This window comes from Sinohyriopsis cumingii, chromosome 6, assembly GCF_028554795.1.
Source record: "Sinohyriopsis cumingii isolate HCF-2022 chromosome 6, ASM2855479v2, whole genome shotgun sequence".
Classification (NCBI taxonomy): Eukaryota; Metazoa; Mollusca; class Bivalvia; order Unionida; family Unionidae; genus Sinohyriopsis; species Sinohyriopsis cumingii.
In genome coordinates, this window is record NC_142966.1 from 152,652,707 (window position 1) to 152,676,630 (window position 23,924).

The window sequence follows — 23,924 nt, forward strand, 5'->3', positions numbered from 1 at the left end:
ATTTTACGGATTTAAGAATGGACTGTTGTATATACAACATAAACTGCTTTTTAAAACAAAGATCATTCTATATTTTTGTTAGTGTCCATGACCAAAAAGATTTCCTATCATAGGCATCATTCGTGTTGTTCATCATATAACCTTCCAAAATAGGCGTATATGTCTTCGATGAATGGAAACTTTTAAAGCAACGAGAGCGGGTCAAGATCTAACCTTGTGTGACATGTGTTTTGGGTACTTTTCAAAGTAATATCCTGGGAAAGTCTGACCTTTAGGTGACAAATTTTGTTTTTACAGGAAGATAAATCTGAGCCATGATCGAAACAGGTGCGTTTATTCACAGGCAATGTTTATGGACACAAGGAGATATTATTACCTGATTGTTTTTTTTTTTCTTTTTATGCTGAAACAATACAACTGTGTCATTTTTTGCACGAGATCACCAAAAGTAAGTTTGTTGAAACAGTGTATCTTTCTTGGCCATCAATCCCTATCAGGGTATCAGTAATGAAGGTGAACTTACGTTTGCCTACCGCTTTGATTAGTTTACTCCTCTTTTGTTATTCGAGAGCTGTCCCGTTGTGCGAGTCCTTCCTCTCAAATACTTCAAGTCTGAGGCCTTTCTATTTTACGTGAAGTCCAAATGATACAGTTAAATTTTGGGTGAATAGGAAATAGGGTGCCGTACGATGACCTGTATAATTTGCCAATAGTGGATTTCTGTGACCTATTAAAACGCACTACACTACCTGTCTTATGTAGTCACCTTTGGTATGTGAGGAAAGTGGTCTTCTAAGACAGGTTGTTACCAATCAGAGTTTGTTTTCTTTTTTTTTGTACTTTAATTTGGGTTAAAGGAACTTGAAAAAGTGCTATCAGAAATGGGTGATTCCTTAAATGAGATAAACTTGTGTAGTCTGATTTACCGTAATACATCTTTCTTTTTGTTGTCAAACTGTGTGTTTTGCCAGAACTAATTTTCACTCAATCTTTACGCGTCAATAATACATCAAACTTATCCCGACCTGCATTCAGTACTAATAATTAATTACAATTACCCCTCGGACAGGGTGTTTGTACACTATACGTTTTGATGGACTACTTAATGATCATTAAACACGACGAGCCATTTAGAATGGTAACTGACGTAAGGTGTCGTTCTTGTAATAATTTTTTTATTTTATTTGCTTCTTCTTGTATCGTATAAAGAAGTTAGATGGGTTTACGGTTCACACTTGTTTAAATTTATTATGTCCTTACGTTGCTGGAAGCAGAATCGTGTAAGTCACGTGTCAGTTGAAATAGGTTAGTTAATCTAAATCTGTTAATGCCACCTTTCTCTTACATCGCGTAAACTCCCACATACCTACAATTCATTTAGAAAGGTAGCTGACATAACCTTTTATTACCCTCTTACCAAGAATTTGTTGATTTATTTGTTCCTGCATTTCGTTCATCCATCACATTATTATGCTTCGGATGGAAGAAGTTCTCCCAAAAATGTATATATAAAATATACATAGTTAAAATAGGTCAATTAATACGATTTTCTTTAACTTAATGTAAACTTTCTCTCATGTGAACTCGTACATGCTTACAATCCAGAGAAATATAATTGAGCTGGGCCAGTATTTGTTTTCTTAATTTAACTTTCTTGATTTGTTTGTTTTTACAGTTCAATAACCAGTCTAAACAGTATTTTCACTTAGTTTATCCCATTACCTCGTTCTCAAGTCACTGGAGACAGACTGAAATGGGTTTAAATACATAAATCAAGTGCTAGTTCGTATACGTCATTTGATTTTAATAGGTCCTAATACATGTCACCTTTCTGTCAGTTTTTTTCGTCTTCTTGAATTCACTCATACTGACATGCCATGGAAGATGGTAGCTTAACTAAACGCTATGCTTCCTCTTTTTATAAGGACACACTTTATTTATTCATCCATTTAGATTAGGGGTCTACAGATGAGATTCGCACATACATTTATTCAGTGTATCTTCTTCTAGTAGCTGCAGGCAGCATGAAATGGACCTAAATGCATAAATTACCTGCTAGTTCAAATAGGTCAATTGATTTGAATCAGTTCTTGTCATTTCTCTGTTCCACCTGTCACAAACAAACTTGTACCAACATGCCATTGAGGGAGATAATTTACTTAACTCGTTGTTACCTATTTTAATGAATGTGTGTTGATTTATTCGAACGACCTTTTAGTCAGCTGTCTAGATGGAACTCGCACTTAATGTTTATTCATTTATCAAATCCTTGCATTTATTCATTTATCAAATTCTCACGTCGCTGGAGGCAGGATGAATTTGACACGAATGTATAAATCACGTGTGAATCAAACCGGTCAGTCAATTTGAATCTCATCCAGATCATGTCATGTTTTTCTCTCGGCTCTCAAAACATCGACTGAAATGCTCAGCCATCGAGGATAAGTGGCCTGACCTGTACATGATTATTTGCTGATTGATTAATTTATTTTGTTTATATTTCGATTTTTAACAAACCTCTGATGCGTTCATTTATTTATCAGAGCCAAAATATAAATAAAACGGCAAAATGCACGAATCGGGTGCTAGTTCAAAAGTTTCAGTTCATTTTGTTAATCTAATTTTATGTTTTCGTTTGTCTTATTCATCATTCGTGCATTAATTCACACAAATATTCACATTTTCCTCGTTCTGCTAATTATTAATCCAGTGATCGGGGCCATTTTTACATTCCTACATTGGTTTAATATATACGTTTTTGTCAAATTGAAATTGTGACCTGTTTCTACCTGCTCCCCCTTAAAAAAAAAGTGAAACTTGAAGGTGTAAATAGTTACAGATATAGCCACCCCTTAAAATTTGATACATAATCAAGATAAAGTTACCGACAAAAGATTTTGGAAATTAATTGTGGGAATACATTATATTGTATCGCACATTAAATAACCCATTCGTCATGATAATTAATAACTCAAAATAAATAACCATACACTGTGATTATTTTAATGAATGATACAATACATCACGTACGAAAAGGATCCAATTAACCTGACAAAAGCTTTCATATCGGTTTAATGATATGTTACGAAAATAACATTAACTTTATTCCCCTTCCTCCCATTTTACAACGTCGGGTTTCAATAGAATACGGATGTTCTGACGCGAGTAATGCGGACTTGAATTTATATCAATTTGCACTTTTATAACAAATTGAAAACATATGGTGTATGCTTGGAAATCAGTTCTTCCGGTATGGAAATTGGGGTCAGTACTTGGGAAATTTAGATGTATTCAGAAAAAATTTCGTCGCTTCATTATATGAATACCAACATAGAATAAAGGCGGGGGTGGGGGTGTTGACACGTGATGAATGAGACAGGAGTTAAATTTTGCAGACAGCACACTATTGTAATGCTTGTTTGATGATATTGCGCATTTTCATGGATTTTACGTGCACGGATTAGCATGATTCGGTTTGAGACAATTTCATTTAGGCATAAATTGTTATGTATGTTGCAAGAAACGAAGGTGTCTTCAGTAACTTTCACGCTAAAACAAAAGACTCCATGATCATATCGCCCTGATTAGTTTTTAATGACCCATGAAAAATCACCAGGAGTGAATTCCAAATGTTATGTTTGACCGTAAGATCAAGAACTAAAAATGAATTTGCAAGAAATGAAAGTGAACCTTTAAACAAAACGTGCTTTGCAGCCAGTGCACAGCCACAAAAAGATTAGGACATAAACGAAAGTAGTTGTTATCCGTGTCCACGTTGGTGATGGTGGTGATGATTGAAGTGGTTTTTTTTGTTGCTGATATATATATATATATATATATATATATATATATATATATATATATATATATATATATATATATATATATGTATATATATATATATATATCCACTATTCAAATTTCTTTTACAGATACCTCAAACGGAAGAAGAGGAAAGCGGCGTGTACTTTCCTTCAAAAAGAGTAAATCAGCCAATCTCAGTGGCCTTATCGATAAGTTGGCTGACAGAGAAAAGGAAAGAGATCAAAAAGGTGCGATACCCAGAGAAAACCCTTCAAATGAATGATTTTTATTTACTAATGCTCATCAAATGCCCCCAGAACTTTAAAATGGTTCAGTCCAGTGCAATTATTTATGTGCATTTTATTAATAAATTCAGTATCTTTCCTTTACCATTGCTCCGAGAGTGAACCAGATGAAAGTGGGAATGTATGGAACTCTCATTAGATAAGTGATCGAGAAAATAAAAATTCGCATTTGATCGTCACATTCTCATCCTCCATCAGACTACAAAGTCAGTGGCTTGTATTTCAGGTCGTCTGCTTTCGAGAACTGGCACCATTTATTGGTCCCTTTTCTCCATTTATATTTGTGGTGGCGACACAGAATTAAAATTCATATTAAAAGAGTGATTTAATATAGTTAACTCCAGAATATAATACGACCCAGTTAACGCAATATGTACAAAACGTTTAGCAATACAAAAAATTGCGTGACTTATACAAATCATTGGTTAAACCTTCAACACTTGCGTGACTTAAAAAAAAAAATGTCGTTGGCTAGACCGTCAACGCTTCCTGTTTATACAATTTTGAGATATAGAAAAAAATGTACAAGTAGACTTGTTAAGGAGTCAAAGTTCAAATTTTCTTTTGAATCCAATTTTTATATACAAATGAAGGTCACAATTTTCACCGATTTTACCCTTTATTTATATAATGTGTTTAATTATCAGTCGTTAATGTCCTTATTACTAACATATATAAAAACATACTGAATGACACTTTTGAAAACTGCACCTGCTTTGTGAAAGATAAGTATGCTCCCTCCCGCCCCCGTGCATTTCATGGAGATAAAGACGATACCATTGTACTAGCCATTGTTATTTTTCTTTATCTTTGACTAAGTTCATTTAAGTACTTACCAAGAAGTATATCTATTGTTTGAAGTGGTAGAAGTTGCCAAAATTAGTAAAAATATGTTGGTGGGCAGCAAATTAGGTAGGGAAAAATAAATAACAATGTAATTCATAATCTATGTAAGGATAGTCTATTTTGGTGACGAAGTTTGTGCTCTGAGGTGATGTAAATATCTGGCATAAACTCGTCTAATTAACCTCGGGTTATTCCACGTGTTCACCTTATTAATGCCTGTTATATTCAATTAGTGGTTATTGAAGACATGTAAAATCATATCGTGCTATATTGTAGGATGTACCTATTATTCATTTTGAACAAAATTATAGCACAATTAAAACGTAGCACTCTAACTGTGTTAGTGGAATTTATGTCCGATCCGTATCACGATATTTTAAGAACAGCATGTCTGGAATTTGGATGAGTTCGAAATGTTACTTATGTTCCCCGAAATATTTACAAAATTTATATCATATAACCCTTAGGTTGTAATAATTATAGAACTAATAAGTAGTTTGTAGTATAAAATCATTGAACATGGTCATTATTAACTTGAGAAAATAACTTTTGTTCAGATCTGTTGCTATGTTAAAGGCAATAATAACACCGATACCAGATTAAACTAAAGTTAGCAGTTGCCTAGAAAGGGAACATCGACAACGGCAGGACCTCACAAGTGATGAGACAATTAGAAAGATAGACAGACAGATCGACTGATTGATCCACCCTGTTATACATACATACATACATACATACATACATACATACATACATACACCATTCATTCATTCATTCATACATACATACATACATACATACATACATATATTCATACATACATACATGCATGCATACATACATACATACATACATACATACATACATACATACATACATACATAACTACGTACGTTCGTGCCTTCGTGTGTAAACACCCCTACATATGGGCGCACAACTTGAATAATGCATAAAGATGTATAATATAAAATATAAATACAGCCGATGAAAGAAGTAGAGACAGACAAACAAACAGGCAGTTGGAAATGATAAATATATTCATCAGAAAAATTGAGGATCCGTTTGAGATTTAAAGTTTACCATGGAGTCTCCATAAGAAAAGAAGTATTGCAACTTCATTATTAGAAATTACTGACGCTAGTATTGGAGTCACATTTGCGTGCTTCCATTACTCCTGTGATATACTTTTCGTTAAAATCATTTACATCAGTGAATAGTTTATGTTCAGTAAACTGTTAGGTAACGATAAGTGCATATTGTAAACGAATTTCCTTCGTTTATAGATTTACAGCCGGCAGGGTTAGTATTTGGAATCCCTTTGTCCAAATGCATTGCCAATGACATAGAACTTCAGCGAAAGCGCAGTTCTGGGCCCCTCAAGGAAAGAAAAGATGGCGAAGAATTAATTTTAGTGCAAGAGCCGAGGTAAGAGGATAATAATGATAATTATATTTTCTCTCTCATTTTTGGAATCGTGCTCATACATAGACCCCTTTCTACAGGGACTTGTTCTCAAAGATGGTAGACCCCGTTCAACATGGACTTATATAGTATATCTCATTCAACAGGGTTTAGTGCTCATAGACAGCAGACCCCGTTCAAAAGGGACTTATACTCATAGACAGTAGATCCGATTCAACAGGGTCATATTCTTATAGACTGTTGTTGTTGTTGTTATTGTTGTATGGGTTTAACGCCATTTTTCAGCACAAGATAGGCTATACGTAGCGGCCAGTATAACTCGTGGAGGAAGAACCATGGAAAACCACGGGAAGAACCACCGACCCACGAGAAGCTACTGGCAGGCTTTCTCTCGTACCCATGTTATAAAAGAAGAAGAAAAATGATGTAAACAATTTTGTTGATACTTAAAACCAGGGTGAATCAATTACACCGGTTTTTAAACGCGTTGAGTGTAGTCGAGAATCGCTTCTCTCTGCTTCTTTGCCACGGTCAGAGATTTCTCTTAAATTATAAAGAATACAGTTAGTTTTCTATTCATTCTATTTCAACTGTCTGCGGTTTCATTGGCTGTATTCTTTCCATTACAAAAGCTGTATTCTTTCCATTACAAATGTAAACAGTTCTATAAGCTGTATTTTTCTTTCAGTTACAGAGCTAAACAATCACATGAACTGTATTCATTTGGATATACATGTAAACAGTCGTATCGGCTGTATTGTTTCCATTACAAATGTAAACAGTCGTATCGGCTGTCATCTTTCCATTAAAAATGTAAACAATCACAACAGCTGTATTTTTTTCCCCACTACAAATTTAAATAGTCGTATCTGCAGGAAACCCGAAAAACGAAAGGTTTTGAGTGAAATGTTGTTTAATTTTGTATTCTTCACATTACAGATGTAAACAGTTACATCAGCTGTACATTCGAAAACAAAATGTTTTGTATTTGAGTCCCGTTCTTTTTCGCGGCTATCTGTGCATGTATAAAGACTCCATTTTGTACAAGTTTCTGTGTATATCATTAGGATGTACAATGCATATTTATTCCATATTACAGGAAATCCAGCAGTTCGTCGCACGATTCACTGGATGAAAGCCCAAGTCCGAAAGATGGTCGTATGGTAAGACTAACAATACATCACCCTCCCTATCGCGTCATAAAATTAAATATACATATTCAAATATCTCATTTCATATAACTTCTTTTTTATATACAAAAATTACATTTGATATATATCTTTAAAAATGTTCAAGTAAAAAGCAAACAGCATGCTTATTTGTAGTCAAACACATTTTTTTTAATGTCTGTCTAACTGTCTGTGTGCGTGCGTGTGTGCGTATGTATGTATGGATGGATGCGTGCGTGCGTGGGTGGGTGAATGTATGTATGTATGTAAATATATTTTTTACAATTTATTTATACAGCGCACTGCCAGCACAGATTCAATATCGGACTCGGAGTGTAGCCGTAACACGAATTCTTCTAGTCTTATTGATGCGTTGTCTTTATCAACCTCCCGAAAGGGGTCGCTGCAACAGGACTTTTTACCTCAGTACAATACCGACTCGCCGAAAGTGCCACATATAGTCCAAGTCTGCATCAAGCACATCGAAACATACGGTAAGAAATGTTCGAATATCGTCCGTTTTTCATAAATGTACAGTGACTTAAAATAATGACCTTTCATGTATTCGCTTTTTAAAATATATTAGCCTAATATTCATCTAAATGATTCATACAAAATATAGGTGTAAGTCTCTTTTTACGAAAGAAAAAACATAATTTAAGTTCTCAGTTTTTGTCTCTTTTAAGATTTTGTTGTTGTTGTAGGGTTTAACGCCATTTTACAGCACAAGATAGGCTATACATGGCGGCCAGTATTATTGGTGGAGGAAGAACCCGGGAAATCCCATGGAAGAACCACCGACCCTCTAGAAGCTACTGGTAAGCTTTCTCACATACCCACATTGGCCGAATCCGAGACTCGAACCTACGCAGACAGAGGTGAGATGGCAGTGATCCGTAACGGAGAGCGCTTTAGACCACTCGGCCACTCGGGGCCCCTCTCTTTTAAGAACTGGATTGACTATTTGCGTAATATGACCTAAAATATACATAGAATATTGGTTTTAAGCAATGACAAAATTTTCAATTATCTGATTTATTTTATGAATTACTGTATTTTATTTCAGGCTTAAGGGTACTTGGAATATTTCGAGTAGGTTCATCAAAGAAGAAAACGAAACAGGTGAGACATTCTCCGTTCATTAATTGTCATAAACCAGAACAAAAAGTCTTTAACCTGCACGTGTAAAATACAAATATTGACATGTTGTTCGGGTTGTTATTTTGAAATACCATGCCGGTGTTTATCACACAGTACCATTCTTATGTTGCATAAATACCATGCCGGTGTTTATCACACAGTACCATTCTTATGTTGCATAAATACCATGCCGGTGTTTATCACACAGTACCATTCTTATGTTGCATAAATACCATGCCGGTGTTTATCACACAGTACCATTCTTATGTTGCATAAATACCATGCCGGTGTTTATCACACAGTACCATTCTTATGTTGCATAAATCAAATGCATGTAGTGATGTTATAAAAGGTTATTTCATTCTTCGCGTTACAAAAGATATAAGCTTAACTACCGAGGCCACAAAAATATAAACAGTCTGACTATGCGTTTTCAGCACTTTATTCGTAGCTTTTTCTTTTCTTGTTTATTTTAATTAAGAATGCTTGGTTCTAGCTCACTTTCGTTATAAGCTTTAAGACTATGTAATTTCACTCAAGTAACATTTTAAATAACCAGTCTATCAAGATATTTACACATTCATCAGTTTTGCTTTGGACCATTTATTTCACTGTTTTATCTATATTTACAGCTGAGGGATGAGTTCGATTCGGGAAAAGACGTAAAACTGAATGAGTCCCACAATCCACATGAAATTGGATCGCTATTAAAAGAATACTTTAGGGATCTCCCTGAGCCTCTATTCACGAGGGATTTATACTCACCCCTAGTTGCCACAAGAGGTAGGTGTGCCAATAGTATTCGGATCATGATCACGATCAAATGCGATCGCCAGAATAACAAAATAATTTAAACCACTGTTCCAGGCGAAAATACAATTAGCAAGCTTGAGTCCGATACAAAAGGTCGTATTACATATATGCTGAGAATACACGAATTGACGAAAATATGCTTATTATCCAAGTTTTTAATTGACTTTCGGAAAAATGAACTCAAAATTTAGCAAAATTATTTTGAAGTGGTGGCATTTACTTTTGGACAGGTGTAAACATTCTCACTCGCGTTTAAAATATTTACCCTGTTTGTAATCACTGTTATGGACGGTGTACAGTACAAATGGACATATATGTTTGATAAAATGTATTTGTTAAGTTTTCCGTTACAAAATTACATACTCAATTTCATACCATATCTAGTATTACATTATCCCTATTAGTACAGCATTATTAACTGTTGTACAATTGTCCATCAAGTGTACATTTAGTTCTTATCGAAAAATTTAAGAATTGAATTATGAAATACGAGAGTGAGTGCTCTTGTAGTTATGATGTGTTGAAAGATAATACAAATATTATTATCTATACAGCACAACAAAATTCGTTCAAAGCCATATCCTTTCAAGGTTGAAACCATAATTAAATGTCATTATTCCGCCACGTTTTATATTGTTACTTCGTCGAGAGCTATTGTGAAACAGTTTTTGTACATAATTATTTCCCTTTGATCTGCCATCATAATAAAAGAGAAAAATTAAAATACGATGAGTTTATAAGTGTGTAATTTTTTATGTCTAACAATATTCGCATAGAATTGAATATTACTCACTGGTTAATTTTTCTTTTCAAAACGTGAGTGTAATGGGTGAGTTTTTCCATATAGAACATAAAGCACGCAGTTTTCCCATGATTTTACCACCCGCAGACGAAGCTGGGGAGGGTGTTCATTACACTGGAGTAAGCTTGTCCGTCCATTCATTTTACTTTTGTTTACTTAATCTCTACTGAACCTCATAAAGATATCTTCACGAAGCTTGGCAATCTTTTATGTAACGACTAGAGCTGTATCCATTAAAAATGGAGTTTGATCCATATTTTAAGAGTTATCCCGATTTTGAGTTCCAATCAAAAGAGCTTATGAGATGCCCTGACATCGGTCGTCTATCTGTTTGTTTGCATAGGTTTGTTGTCGTACTCCTCCTAAACTACTTCGAGGATTGCCTTGAAACTTTACACACGCATTCATCCCATGGTGTAGTTGGTCCAAAATGAAAATAGTGCTGTTTAGACATCAAACATGACCACCACAGCAGCGATTTTGAAAATATGCTACTCCTCTTGACTGGATGGCCATATCAACACTAAAATATTTCTTATTATGCCTGGTTGGTCCCAAAGAAAATAGTACTGATCTCGAGTCAAATATGGCTGGCACGGCAGCCATCTCTAAACCCACTGCTCCTCCTGGACAGATGGTCATAACAACATGGTGTTTTCACTAAAAGACTTCTTGTGTTGTCTAGCTGTTCCTTAAAAATGGTGCTTGTCTGACATTCAATATGGCCACATGCTGTAAAATCTTAAAAATGTTGTTATCAAAGCTCTACCTGAACCGAATACCATTTTGACGCGGGATTTTCACCAGAAAACGTTTTATGGTGTTCAGTTGGATTTAAACGAAACTGGTGCCAATCTGAGGTCCAGTATGGCCGCCACAGAAGCCATCTTAAAAACATTTTGTCATTGCTACTCCTCCTGAATGTAAAGTCATATCTTGAAAATATTGTTATTTCTACTCCTATCCAAATGGACGACTATAAAAACATATGGTTTTCACGAATAATTTTTGTATATCTAGTTGATCCTAAATAAAAATAATGCCAGTTGTGCATCCAATATGGCTGCCACAGCTCTCTTAAAGGTCTTGTTTTCACCACTCCCCAATAATGGATTATCATTATGGCATATGGTTTTCACCAAGTCTTTAATGAAATTGGTGCCAGTCGTACATCCAATATGGATGCCACGAAGACTGTCTTAAAAGTCTTATTTGTATCTATTACCTTAAATGCATGATCATTATGTCATCGTGGTTTCTACCAAACGACTTTTAATGATCTCTGATGCCAAACTGACATTCAATATGTGTACCACAGCAGCTAATTTAACAATCATGTTATCGCTGAAGAATATAATTATCTCAACATTAAAAAGAAAAAATGTTCTTATCTTGAATTCCTGAAAATTCTTTTGTAAGCGCTAGCCCCTTCAGGGGACTCTTGTAATTATATATTGTGTCCATCTATCTGACACACGTTTGTCCGGTTAATGTCACCAGAACCATGTTAGATATTTTTCAAGAAACGTGGCGTGCGTTTGTATATTGTTAAGGTGTTTTGTCCCATATAAGATTTGAATTTGTCTGATTAGAACGTTTAGAGTTATCTCTCTATTTCTTTTTGTTAGACGTGAGGTCTTTCACGGTATATTCCCTAAGAACTCGCTAACTTACAGATCTAGTTAAGTATGGCTATTTTGTTTAAAATCTGGCTCGTATCTTTCTTGTTAGTAAGAACTATATATGTATATGATTTTCTTATTCCAATTTCATCGAGATTTCGTTAAAACTGTCCAAACCGCTTTTACCAGTCTTCACTGGGAGGAGAAGAATGACCTTTGAAGACAGGTGGCAGTTTAATAGGGGTCTGTGTCTTCAGGTTTTATTTAAGGGAGGGGACGTGAGAGACCTCACAAAAATGTACTGCTTAAGGCAGGTGATTACTTAATAAAGACGACTCATAATGCAGGTTTAAATGTAGCTTACGACATGTATATGGATTATAATATTTAGTGATTACCATCGACCTGTATCCAATGCAGGCATTCTCCGTGTCCATGTTGTAGATAGATAATTTCGGAAAATAAGTAATCTTCATATCCAATCGGAACTCTGTCGTCATAGGAACTCCGAATGCATCGAATCATTTTGTAAACACGCCAAAAGCAGACGCGCAAGGAACGGGATGGAGACTTCAAGAGCCAGTGACTATCACCAGAAACACGTATAGTCTTTAGGCAACTCATTGGAGACCATCGATATTCGGATGCGTTGATTATAGCCTAATAGCTATGACCGACGGGTATCTCCTTTATTTATGTGATGCAGTACATGGTTGTGACTGGAAAAAATCATTGATATATTTGAAGACCATTCAGCTTAAACTTGATCCTCTTTATATTCACGTTTTAGGAATTTATGATAAAGAAGCTCGAGAGAACGCCGTTAGGTTACTGGTGGTTCTCCTTCCCGTGGCCAATAGGGACACTCTATGGAGTCTGCTGGAATTTCTGTATAAAGTGCAACAACATTCCACCGACGCCACCGATGAAAATACTGGCCAGACAGTGAGTACTCTCTTAGTAATGGGAAGGGTCTGGTGTTTCATTATGAGTACCTTTATGTATTAAGTGTATATATATATATATATATATATATATATATATATATATGAAATTGATTCAAACGCAACATTACGTGCCTTCCCGCGATCCGGAAAACATTATCCCCATGAAATTGATTCTGTAGATTAATATATGTTCAAAATTGGATCTGATGGTACCATTCAGTCATGAATCCAAAATAGTAACATAAAGGGGCTTTCCCGCTATTTGTAACGTGTGGCATTTGTACTTTTGACACCTCTTTGTGTCACTCACGTAATTTAAGTAGTTCCTAAATGGCGGTACCTACATTACTGTTGACGCGCTTTTCCGATGACGGAAAAGCTCGAATGGACTATTTACTTGCCTATGTGAGGAAGTATGTACGGGAAATTGTAAAATTCAAGGAAGTAATGGAGAATTTCAGAGCTCTAGCAAACGATTCTGCTCAAGGCGATTAATTTTAGAAGTCAATAGGCACATGAAAACTAATAACGTTATAGTTTAAGTATTTTATGTCATTATCTCTCAAATCGTTCCTCACACACACACACACATACATATATATAGGCCAAGTACTTGTTTCCATATATGATTTTGTACAATTTTATTGGCAAAATATTTCGTATTTAAATCTTCTTTAGTCAATAATGAATAATGTAAAGGGTTCTTGTTCATTTTTCGTAGTGTGATCAAGCGTACGAGAATGTTGATTTAATTTAAAAGTGTATTTATCGAATAGTTAATGTACTTTTAGCTATGTCACTTTATATGACAAAGGGGTCATTTTGCTTGTTCATAGTTTTTCATCTTACGCTGTGTATATTATTTTTTCACAGTTGCCTGGTAACAAGATGGACTCTCACAACCTTGCCACGTTGTTCGGACCTAACGTCCTGCATAAGTGTAAGGGTCATGACAAAGAGTTCCAAGTGGAAAGCATGGACAGAGCTGAGGAGAGAAAGGAGGTTATCGATGTGGTACGCGATATGATCGACAACTTCCAATCAATTTTCACAGTGAGTATCCCATATAATAACAAAAATAATAATAAATATAATTTTTTTTTGTTGTTGTGGGGTTTAACGCCATTTTTCAGCACACGATAGGCTATACATGGCGGCCAGTATTAATGGTGGAGGAAGAACCCGAGAAAATCCCGGAAAGAACCACCGACCCACGAGAAGCTACTGGCAAGCTTTCTCACATACCCACATTGGCTGAATCCTAGACTCGAACCGCCGCAGACAGAGGTGAGATGGCAGTGATCCGTAACGAAGAGCGCTTTAGACCACTCGGCCACTCGGGGCCCCAATAAATAATAATAATAATAATAATAATAATAATAATAATAATAATGATAATGATAATAATAATAATAATAATAATAAAGAAAATACACTCTGATTTATGCTACAAGTAAATAACTAAGTTCAAGAAAAAAGAATTTCAGCAAATCATTTAGACATAAAAAAATAGATTAAGTATTATTTTATTTATTTAAAGCAAATATTGCTTGTGAAAAGCAAGTACTCAGATTATTGCAAGGAATCGTCGTTACACTTTAAAATGCTTACAGACGCTCCCCCAACACAGCCCATCTTTACTTTTTAAAAATGATAACACATATGAGACTAAATAAGTATTCGATTATGAAACGGGTAGAGTCAAATGACCTATATACATATATATACATCGATATTCTTCTCACACTTGGTTGTTAGTATTTCAGAGATAGGTAAGCAGAATATCCAGTTTATTAATATGAGAGAACACACTATTTTGGTTGTACAAATTGTTTTTTGGAGCACGAAGGTTAAAAACTTGTATAAGAAAACCAGTTGGCTAAATTTATGCGACAGGCAAATTATTTTAAACGTAAATCTTGTATAATTATATATATTCAACGTCGAGTTTGATTTCTTGCCATCAATTCGTGAATTAAAACTAGTATAAACCAGTGAGAAATCTTAATCTCCAGATTACTATCTATATGTTGAGTAGAAATCTTTGATACTCAATACAAAGAATTATAAACATCTGCAGTGCTCTAATTTATTGATCACGTAATTCAGTCTTCCTTATGTTATTGTAGAGAGGGACATGAAACTCGTTTCATTATTTTCCAGAATGTAGTTGTTGTTATTGTAGGCTACACATGGCGGCCAGTATATCTGGTGGAGGAAAAACCCGGTTAAGTCCAGGGAAGAACCACCCACCCACGGGAAGCTACAGGCAAACTTTCTCTGATATCTACGCTGGCTGTTCCCAAGAGTCGAAACCACGCAGACAGGTGAGATGTCGGTGATCTGCAAAGGCGAGCGCCTTACACCACTCAGCCACCAGGTTTAAGCTTTTCTGTAGATAAGCACACATGATCGTATTTATAAATCTTAGTCTCTCACTTTTGCCTACGAAGATTTTCATCTCAACAATCTCATTATCTCAGCAATAATCAACAACGCTGTCAAAATTTTTAAAGTTATGAATTGACTCGTAAACTGAACAACTGGTTTCTGATTTTAACGAGATTGGGTTGTGTCAAAGATGGATAACGTGTTGCTCAACCAGAATGGTCATAAATAAATAATTAAAAATGTTAACGCTTTGATGTCATTTATTTTTAGAATTATAACGGGGCCCCGGTGGACGAGTGGTTCCAAGCGCTCGCCTTTATCGATCAATCTGTCCGCTTGCGTTCGAGTCTCGAGCACGCCTAGTGTGGGTATGTGAGAAAGCTGCCAATAACATCCATGGATCGGTGGTTCTTACCAGGATTTTCCCGCATTCTTCCGCTGCCTTTTATACTGGCCGCCATGCAAAGCCTATCTTGTGCTTAGACTTGGCGTTAAACTCAAAAGCAACAACAGAATCACAACACAATGTTTAATTTGATAGTTTTTTGTATAAACGTGTTTACTCTGCTAATCAGCTTGGACGCTGACAATGAGATGTGCAATATACATGTATTAGAGTTACACGAACTTAGTGAATTAATAAACCGCTGAAGTAAGGTTTTGAAAAGAGTTTTAGTAATGGAATACAAATAAGTATCTTTTTGGCTTCAGATCCCTGCCAGCTTACATGATGAGGTTCTACGGCTTCTTCTGGAGTCGGATCCGGACACAGCGGATTATATTCTCAAGAAGATGTCCAGTGAATATGGGTGAGTTCACCTATCCATAATCTCCTCGTAATCTAGGGACAATCTCAAGTTTCTAAATATAAATTAAGGAACAAGTTTCTAAATATAAATTAAGGAACAATAAGACCAACACCTTGGTTACGAGATGAAAAAGATCATCAAATTTGGTTCCAAGTAAATAAACATACGATGAATAATTCTACGTAACATTCAATCGGACCATCTTTGACTTTTCCGTATAACGCTAGAGAAAGACGAATTAATATCTGTGTCTCACATTTCAGCCAGACAGCGATATTCCTAATCAATGACAGTATACATGTATAAAGTGAAGCTTATTTGCGACATAGCTGATGGAAGAGTAGAAGAGAATGGTCCGAAAATTTCGATAAATGTTTGCATCTTATAGTAAATAACTGTACTTTATTCAGATGGTGAATGATTAATCTTGATAGAAGATGCAGCATGCCCATTCCTGATCGTTGTGATGAGTAATAACAGCTGACTTTCCATCAAAGCAAAAGTTCGAAAACTTAAAACAGGAACCCACATATTTACCATTGAGAAATTAGAAAACTCATCTATTTTTTTAGGATGCAAAATAATGTTAATATTAAAATTTTGATTCAGGTCACGATAAGAAAGGTAACTGTACAACTTAGCATAGTAGACAAACGTAGACTGGGATTGGGTGCACACTTTTAAATAGATGGCTGAGATCTTACATGGGGTTGAACTCTTAGATCATCTTTGCCTAGCAGCCTTTGTTTGAAACATACCTGAACCGAGATAGTCCTATATTTCTTATACCGTATTCTTTCATTATAATGTCCATGATTGCCATAGAATATACTGCTTTGTAGTGAGACCGTCCTATAATGACGTACATGGTACATATACTTTCAGTAATACTAAAATGGAATGCAATACTATACCCGATATGTAACAGTAACTGTGCTATAATGAATGACTTTATAGTGAGGTAGTGCTGAACCTGTATGCCTTAAGACAGAGGTGGGCAAACTTTACAGTGCAAGCGCCGCATACACAAATTTACACCTTGTCGCGGGCCGCATAGTTCATTAAGTAAAATAATATTTGAAATAGCAAAAACAAAAGGTTTTTCTAAATAACATCTAATTAATTTTCAGTTGTTAATATGTTGTTAATATTTGAAAACTTCAACTTAAACTTCAAAAGAAGCACATTTATTTGATAAACAGAGTAACATAAACAGAGTCAGTGCGAATGATGACTTGTTCTTAGGCCGCATGAAAACCCTCGGCGGGCCGCATGAAAGCCTTTGGCAGGCCGTAGTTTGCCCACCCCTTCCTTAAGATATGGACTACTGATCGATTTCTCACTACAAAACGTTAAGTATGGAGTTCTTGAATCGGATGGCGTTGTGTAGTTTTATTGAGCAGTTTGATGGTTACATTTTAGGAAAGGTAGAATTTATGACTAAAGTGGTCAAAGGTTATTACTTTTATTACCTCCTTGATTTAGGCATGAGAGGGCGCTTTAAAAAAAAACGACTGTGAGCTTCATTTTTGGTATTTGTTTCAGATCTTTTGAATTCATTTGTGTTACAAACTAACGGACAAATTTGTGTTACAAACTGACAGACATAGTGTTATAAACTGAAGGCCAATATTCATGCAAAGTAAATACATGACTTGTGTTAGAGACGGAAAATATTATTGCAAAATAAATACATGATTTTGAGTTATAAAGTGACGGAAATTAATCATGCAAAAATAAATACATGATTTGTTGTTTCAAACTGACGGCCATTATTCACGCAAAGTAAACAGATGTTATTGTTAAAACAAGAGATCATTTGATACATTTATGTTGTCTGTGATAAATGAAGGATGTTTAACAAATGAGTTTTTGTAATAAAATAATGAAATGTAAAGAAGAAGCTCAGTACGTCTGCATGTATGATGGAAACCTTCTATTTGATAAAAAGCAATGTTTTTGTAAATTTTAATGTTTTTGTTAAATTTAATGTCATTAACTTTGCTGATTGATTATATGGTAAAAAATGACATTTCAGATTTTAAGGTGGAAGTTTAAGTTTTAAGCTCTGAAAGGAGTTACGATGTCTGATCAGGAATATGCGTTCATTTTTTTGTCTACATTATGGAAATAAAGACATGAATCCAAACAAATGTTTGCAAGGTATTGATCGTCATGAATGGTATACGATTTATACACAGTAAAAGGATGATTTTTAAAAAAAAATAGTATAGGAAACATTATAACAAAAATTGCTTGTATCTATGAATTCCGTTTGAAATAAATATTTTATTTACAATCAAGGCCATACTGCTATTAATCGTTTCAGAATCGAACCTGATCCCGACACCACATCAAGCAGTGTGTTCGACGAGGCTGATACCTCTTCATTACCGCATTATGCTAGTAGTGATGTTGATGTCAGGAACTTTGGCAGCAGTTTACAGCCACCCCTCCGTGTGGCAAAAAGTGCTGAGGTGCTCACGCCCAATACTACTCGGAGGAATTTTTTCGCAAATCAAAACAACACTGAAAAATACAAGAGAGACAATAGTGTGGTCACTGGAGACAGACCTAAATTTCACTTACGTAATGACCATTCACCAAGTCCCCCTGTGATTGTCCAGCCACTAAATACTCCACGAGTGATTGTTTCTAGGGAAAAATCAAACAGTCCAGAGGTCAACTTACGTTCTCACTCGATGCGTAATGATAATGAACGGCCTGTTTCGGCCAGTTATGTGGACAATCTTGCCATTCCAAATCCATATTATTCTAGACAAAGCAGTATTCCTAATGTGAACACAAATCCGGTTTCTAAAACATCGGAAGCACTTAGGCCCTCGCGTAGCACCGGACAGATGTCGCTTTTGAACAGCACACCGTCATTAGGCACACCGTCATTGCATCCTCCTTCATTAGGAACACCTTCAACGCGCATACACCGAAGTTCAACGTCACCGGGCATGACCAGAAAGACAACTTCCTCGAGGCAAAGACCTCTTGCAATGAGTGATACTGAGCATAATGCTCCAGTAGGTTCACCAGAATGGCAAAGGGAGAAGTGGAGACATTGGGAATCAATAGCTGCTGATAATCCCGCCGATTCATACGATCAGGAAACATTGGTGTAGACGAACTCAAGCTAGGAGATCACAGAAAATCGTTATATTACTCCATAGTGCTAAATATGTATAGTTTGGAGCAGTGATTTATGCTTCTTTCAGGAATTTACGGTGAACAAGAAAGACTAGAAGTTCATCTTCACTTGTCATATATTTTATGTAAACATAAATAATTGACATGTTTGTTTCATACTCGTGTTAATTATCCTTTGTATTTTAAATGAAGGAGATTTTATGTAAAGAATTTGTAAATAATCAAGGTCTTTGAATATTTTTGTCGATATTTGTTATTCTTAATAAATGAGCTCCTTACGTGTAGGTAGAACTTAGTGGTTGTGATGATGATTTAGAAATCCTCAAAAATGTATAGCAATAGTTTAGTTTTTCTAAATGTTTATGCCTGCTTCTTCATTGAACACTGCTTCTTCTGCTAAAGTTGTATATAAATATGTCATCTACAGATGACGTATGAATGTTAAACGGTCTTCAACTCAAATTACACATGACAAATATTATTTTGTCAGTTTTTAAAAAAGCCATTATCAAAAGTCTGTTTCGTTTCGTGTTTCGTTTTATTGCCTGCACTATATCCGCCCGACTTTGTAAAAGTTGACATATTGGATGTCGGTTTCAGTGTCAACAGTATTGCAATTAGGTTTTCTTTACATTGATGCTTTAATTTATAAAATGGCAGTTCATTCGTTCCTTTTGCAGATTACAGTCATACTTACGTTTCGTTTTCTAAGAAGCGCTAGTATTGTTTTCCTTTATGTTTTTGCAAGCAACATATACGAAAGAAAATGTACCGGTTAAATACATAGCTTGTACAGTGCACTGTATGTCATTCCATCGTCTTTAGTCAATTTGTTTCAAGATTCTATTCACCAATTTCGAATCAAATTATCCATCCGAATACTTTAAGCTGGTTTTTGCGATGTTAATCTCTAGCTTCTGACCAGACAAAATTGATTCGGTTCCTCGTTTATATTTTAAATTTCAGAAAATAAATCCATATACGGGCCAGAGTCCGTTTCTGGTGGGTGAAAATATTCTGTTTGCTTGGACCTCGTCCACATTCCTTGGTTATATTACCAATCATGGTAATGTCCTAGTTTTTCCAAATATAGGTCAAATACTCAGAGAATGACTGTTATTATGGTTTTTAGGCCAATGATTTCGTTGTAAATGTAAAACAATTTCAGGATTGACTTTTTTATTCAAGTTGAAATATCCATAGAGAGAACTACTGTGTCGTCAACCTCTTCAAATATAAAAGCAACAAATATCTTTTAATTGGTAAGTAAGAGTAATGAAGTCGATGACAATGTTGTGGATTGGATTTCTTTCAAACGATATCGGATGAATTGGAAAATGTCATGCATATATTATACTTGTTTGCCGAGTCAGTGTCTACTTTTAGACAATCTTATTGTAGACTTAGAATATAAGTGGAAAATGTTTGGGTCATCAGAAAGTGTTTCAGTTGGATATTCAATTCCTTTTTGGAAGGTAAATAGAGTGCTTCAAACATAACTGGAACATTTTGTGATATGTATCTATTTACAGTTCTAATATAGCTTATATATATATATATATATATATATATATATATATATATATATATATATATATATATATATATATATATATATATATATATATATATATATATATCCATCCATCCATCAGAAGCTTCCATTATAACTTTAAATCTCCAAGTACACTCGTATATGCTTTTCGCTTGTGAAAAAAACACGCTCTTGCTTTTAGAAATGTGTATTTGTATAATTGTCGTTCTTTCTTTTATCTTATTCACTTCAAATTTAGTCTTGTAGCACGTGCAGTACTCTCTCTCTCATCTGCGTAGCACACACGTACCTCCCTCTATGGCAGCGGTTCTTAACCTAAATGGGCGGCGACTTATATTAGGTTTGTGGTGTTAGCTTCGCCACCCATCAAATGCTTAAAATACGCATGGGTAGGAAATTTTAAATTGTTTGGGTTGATCTTGCCGACCCTCTCAAAACAGCATGGACACACAGTTTTAGGTCGCAACCCATGGGTTAAGAACCAGTGCTCTATGACCTACGTGTTAATTAAGTGTTCACTAGTATTTTCACGGGTATTGTTAATGTACACATGCCATTACTAGAAAATAAATAATTCTAAACCATGATACCTCAGTCACATCGTGCAGTATTATTTTCCTCTAAATTATTCGTTTTTCTGAATAATTCATTATTTGAAATATGATAACATCGCAATATCTGTACTTTCAGATTTATTGTACAAACGTAATCAATGTTAACGAGTGCGTTTTGAAACAAAACATTTCATCACAGCTTTTTTCAACTTTAGATATTGCAACTCATTGCTATTCTGAAAAAAATCAAATGAAGTCAGTGAAAGTTGATTTCACGTACTGATGAAGTACTTTTGGACACGTCAATTCCATGTGTTAAAAAAATGCATGTTTAGCGTAATTTGACTATAAGACTTTTTAAAACGATAAAAGAAAATACTCTTAAACATAAAATATCGAAGTCATGGAAAGCTTGAGAGTGCCACTTACATTTTACACTAGTCCACTACATTGATTACATCTTAAAGATATTCGATGGTCTTCTTGGACTGTTTTATAGGTGCAGTCAAAGTAGATGCAAATTTTAGTCCTTTTAAAAGCTGCTTTCGTCCACAGCTAAATCATTTTGATAAATACAAAACTGTATACAAACAAGAAGATATGACAAAATTGGATGTTGTTGTTTTTTTAAAACTACATTTGTACATTGTAATCGATTTATAGCAACTTTATACAAAATCCCACTCCCTGAAAGCTGAATTAAGTGGGGTTTTATTTTTCTTACAAAGTTTTTCAAATTTTGAATAACCGTTTGAGATTATTGACAAACATATTGTATCGGTGCTTTTTTGTATTGAAAGGGAATCTAACTGAAAGATTCCTTTTTTGTTGTTATAGTGCTAAATGATCATGGTTTAGGTATATGTTAACTGTACATCGGTCTGAAATAGTGGCAATGGATATGTTCTACGTTGCTCATGCATAAACATATCTTTATTGTTTCTTTAATATTTATATATTTGTGTTCATCAAGGCGTATATTAATGAAAAAGAGGCAATAAAGTAAGTCAAGACTAGACTTCTCTCTTGTATTATTATGTTTTCATGTTGCAAATTGGTTGACGAAATCTTCCCGGAAATTAGTTTAGATCTAATTATGTTTTTGAAAGTGTACTTGGCACACGTTTATAAATGTATTTCATTCAATTATTCAAATGCTAGCATCTGTGAAGAAGAAATCCGGAAAGGTCGATGTTCGCTTTCCATCTTTCGTTTCTGATTTCGATATTGGAGGCCTTCACTTGTACTAGTAAAGTGGTAGCCTTTCCGAAGTCGATTGTTTCTTCGCGGATCTCAGCGCTCTCCAACCACAAAGACCATCTTGCTTCTTGCAGAACCACTTAGACCAGGGGTCTTAAACTCAAACCACCCTGAAGGCGGCAAGAGAGTACTTTCGATGGCCTAAGGGCCGCACCACCTTTGTCATCTCTCATGACAACTTGTGACGCCAATCATTTTGCGGGCCACATGCGGCCCGCGGACCGCCGCGTGTTTGAGACTCCTGACAGTGACCGTCGACACGACTTAACAAAACTTGTTAAACTTTTATCAATATTTTCAGACGAAATGTTTGAATCTCTATCAATTAAACTGACAATTGCAATCAATCCATATCGCTCTGAAATTTACAATTTAATCTGGAATATGAAATAAAATGTTATAAACAATTACAGCAACATATTTTCTGTACATTTAGAAACTTAAGTATGCTGAGTTTATCGTTATATATAAGTTAAGTCCGGTAGATTAAAACGTATGCAAAATTGTTATCTGCTTCACCAACGGGCTCAGATATACAAAGTTCTATGACATTTCTGTGAATTAACCTCCTTTACAGTTCTTATTCACAACATAATCCCAATCTCTGATCTTCAACCTTGAAAGAATAACCATGCTCTTCCTGGATGGTTAATAATCTATCTATATATTTGTTAATAATCTATTTATATATTTGTTAATAATCTATCTATATATTTGTTTACCAACATGTTCCATATGTAATCACTTTATGGGTCACTATGGTGTCCAAACATTTTCTGTATAGTTTTAAACTTTTTTTAAAAACAAAACGACCATGGGTTAGGTCACAAGCTTTTTTTCCTTGGACGTATTGTACTCTGCCAAGTGGTAGAATGAACACTGCTGATTGGCAAATTTCAGGTCATAAAAATTAAATTCTTTTTTAAGTAAAACGAACATTTCTGTGTACTAAGTTACACTGGTGGAGACTGAAATAAAATGAATAATTTAGAGAAAAAAATAATTATTCTTTTTTGAATATATGGGTAAATGTTGCCGTTTGATCTCCGTGTAAATGTGTGTTGCAGGTATGTTGTGTCAGTTTATGTGCTCTTGGGTTATACGAATCCGTTTCTCAAAAGCAGAAACACAAATATGCAGCATACATACGAATTGAAAATGTAAACAACATTGTGTATAGTGTGACCATTGCCTGAGAATGTATGTATGTATGCGTGCGTGCGTGCGTGCGTGTGTGTGTGTGTATGTATGTATGTATGTACGTATGTATGTATGCATGCATGCTTGTGTGTATGTATATATATATATATATATATATATATATAT

General features: G+C 35.0%; 1 protein-coding gene across 2 annotated transcripts in view; it reads left to right on the plus strand.

The window, feature by feature from the left end:
• LOC149798283 (rho GTPase-activating protein 6-like) overlaps positions 1-22,356 on the plus strand; it is a 190,094-nt gene extending 167,738 nt beyond the window's left edge. For both annotated transcript variants that reach the window (XM_089963427.1, XM_089963426.1), the window contains 10 exons: positions 3,933-4,052; positions 6,239-6,380; positions 7,477-7,540; positions 7,845-8,040; positions 8,613-8,668; positions 9,319-9,469; positions 12,714-12,868; positions 13,744-13,923; positions 15,973-16,070; positions 18,400-22,356. In XM_089963427.1, the coding sequence (XP_089819553.1) occupies positions 3,933-4,052; positions 6,239-6,380; positions 7,477-7,540; positions 7,845-8,040; positions 8,613-8,668; positions 9,319-9,469; positions 12,714-12,868; positions 13,744-13,923; positions 15,973-16,070; positions 18,400-19,204 (1,967 nt within the window). In that variant the 3' untranslated portion in view covers positions 19,205-22,356. The remainder of the gene's footprint in view (positions 1-3,932; positions 4,053-6,238; positions 6,381-7,476; positions 7,541-7,844; positions 8,041-8,612; positions 8,669-9,318; positions 9,470-12,713; positions 12,869-13,743; positions 13,924-15,972; positions 16,071-18,399) is intronic.
• The last annotated feature ends 1,568 nt before the right edge of the window (positions 22,357-23,924 follow it).